The sequence below is a fragment of the Aptenodytes forsteri genome, unplaced genomic scaffold (genome assembly GCF_000699145.1).
Source record: "Aptenodytes forsteri isolate BGI_AS27 unplaced genomic scaffold, ASM69914v1 Scaffold276, whole genome shotgun sequence".
NCBI lineage: Eukaryota > Metazoa > Chordata > Aves > Sphenisciformes > Spheniscidae > Aptenodytes > Aptenodytes forsteri.
In genome coordinates this window covers 536,836-537,615 of record NW_008795479.1, presented here as the reverse complement: position 1 = coordinate 537,615, position 780 = coordinate 536,836, and the positions used below count along the sequence as shown (strand labels likewise).

The window sequence follows — 780 nt, the reverse complement described above, 5'->3', positions numbered from 1 at the left end:
AGGCTGTTGGAGTGGCTTTGCCCGCTTTGAGTTTCCCTTGCGCCGTTCATAATTCCCTTGCGCTGGTCATAACCCCCCTCCCCGGGGGGTTTCCCCTCTCCCTGCGGGGATGGACGTGGGGGCTGGGGGCCCCCGCCGCCGTCACTCTGCCCTCAGAGGAGCGGCTGACCTTCGTGGGAGACGAGGAGCTGGAAATCAAGATGCGAGTGCCCCGGGCGGCCGTGAAATCCATCATCGGCCGGAAGGGAGCCACCATCAGGAAGGTAAGCGGTGTCGGAGGCTCGCAGGGGTGACGGGAAAGGGCCAAGTCGCTCCCGCGGGACGTTTACTGGGAGCCCCGGTAAATGGCAGCCGGGGGCTGGTGTCCCCCCCAACCCTGTGCCCGCAGCTAAGCCAAGAGACGGGGGCTCGCATCGACGTGGAGGGAGAGGACGAGGGCGAGGAGACGGCGCTGCTGATCTCGGGCTCCCCCGGCCAAGTCTGCCGGGCGAAAGCCGCCGTCCACCAGATCGTGACGGAGAGCGTCCCGGTGTCGGAGCAGCTCTGCGTGCCCCAGAGAGCCGTTGGCAGGATTATCGGTACCTCCGCCCTCCCGGGGAGGCAGGGGACAGCGGGAGGCGTCACCAATTTACCCGCTCGGTGTCTGTGGCGGCGCAACTGCTGTCGCAAGCCCCGACAGCGTGAGCAGGAGGCAGGAGAGCCGCTGCGGTTCCCTGCGGGATGGAGGCTGGTTCCCGCTCTGAGTCCGCTCTGCCCCGGTTTCCCGGGGCTTTCCCTGAC

The 780-nt window shown here is 67.6% G+C and overlaps 1 protein-coding gene across 1 annotated transcript in view; it reads left to right on the top strand.

The window, feature by feature from the left end:
* Positions 1-780, top strand: part of TDRKH (tudor and KH domain containing) — a 14,731-nt gene that overhangs the window by 9,450 nt on the left and 4,501 nt on the right. The window contains exons 3-4 of the mRNA XM_019472573.1: positions 157-263; positions 389-691. Of these exons, the coding sequence (XP_019328118.1) occupies positions 157-263; positions 389-691 (410 nt within the window). The remainder of the gene's footprint in view (positions 1-156; positions 264-388; positions 692-780) is intronic.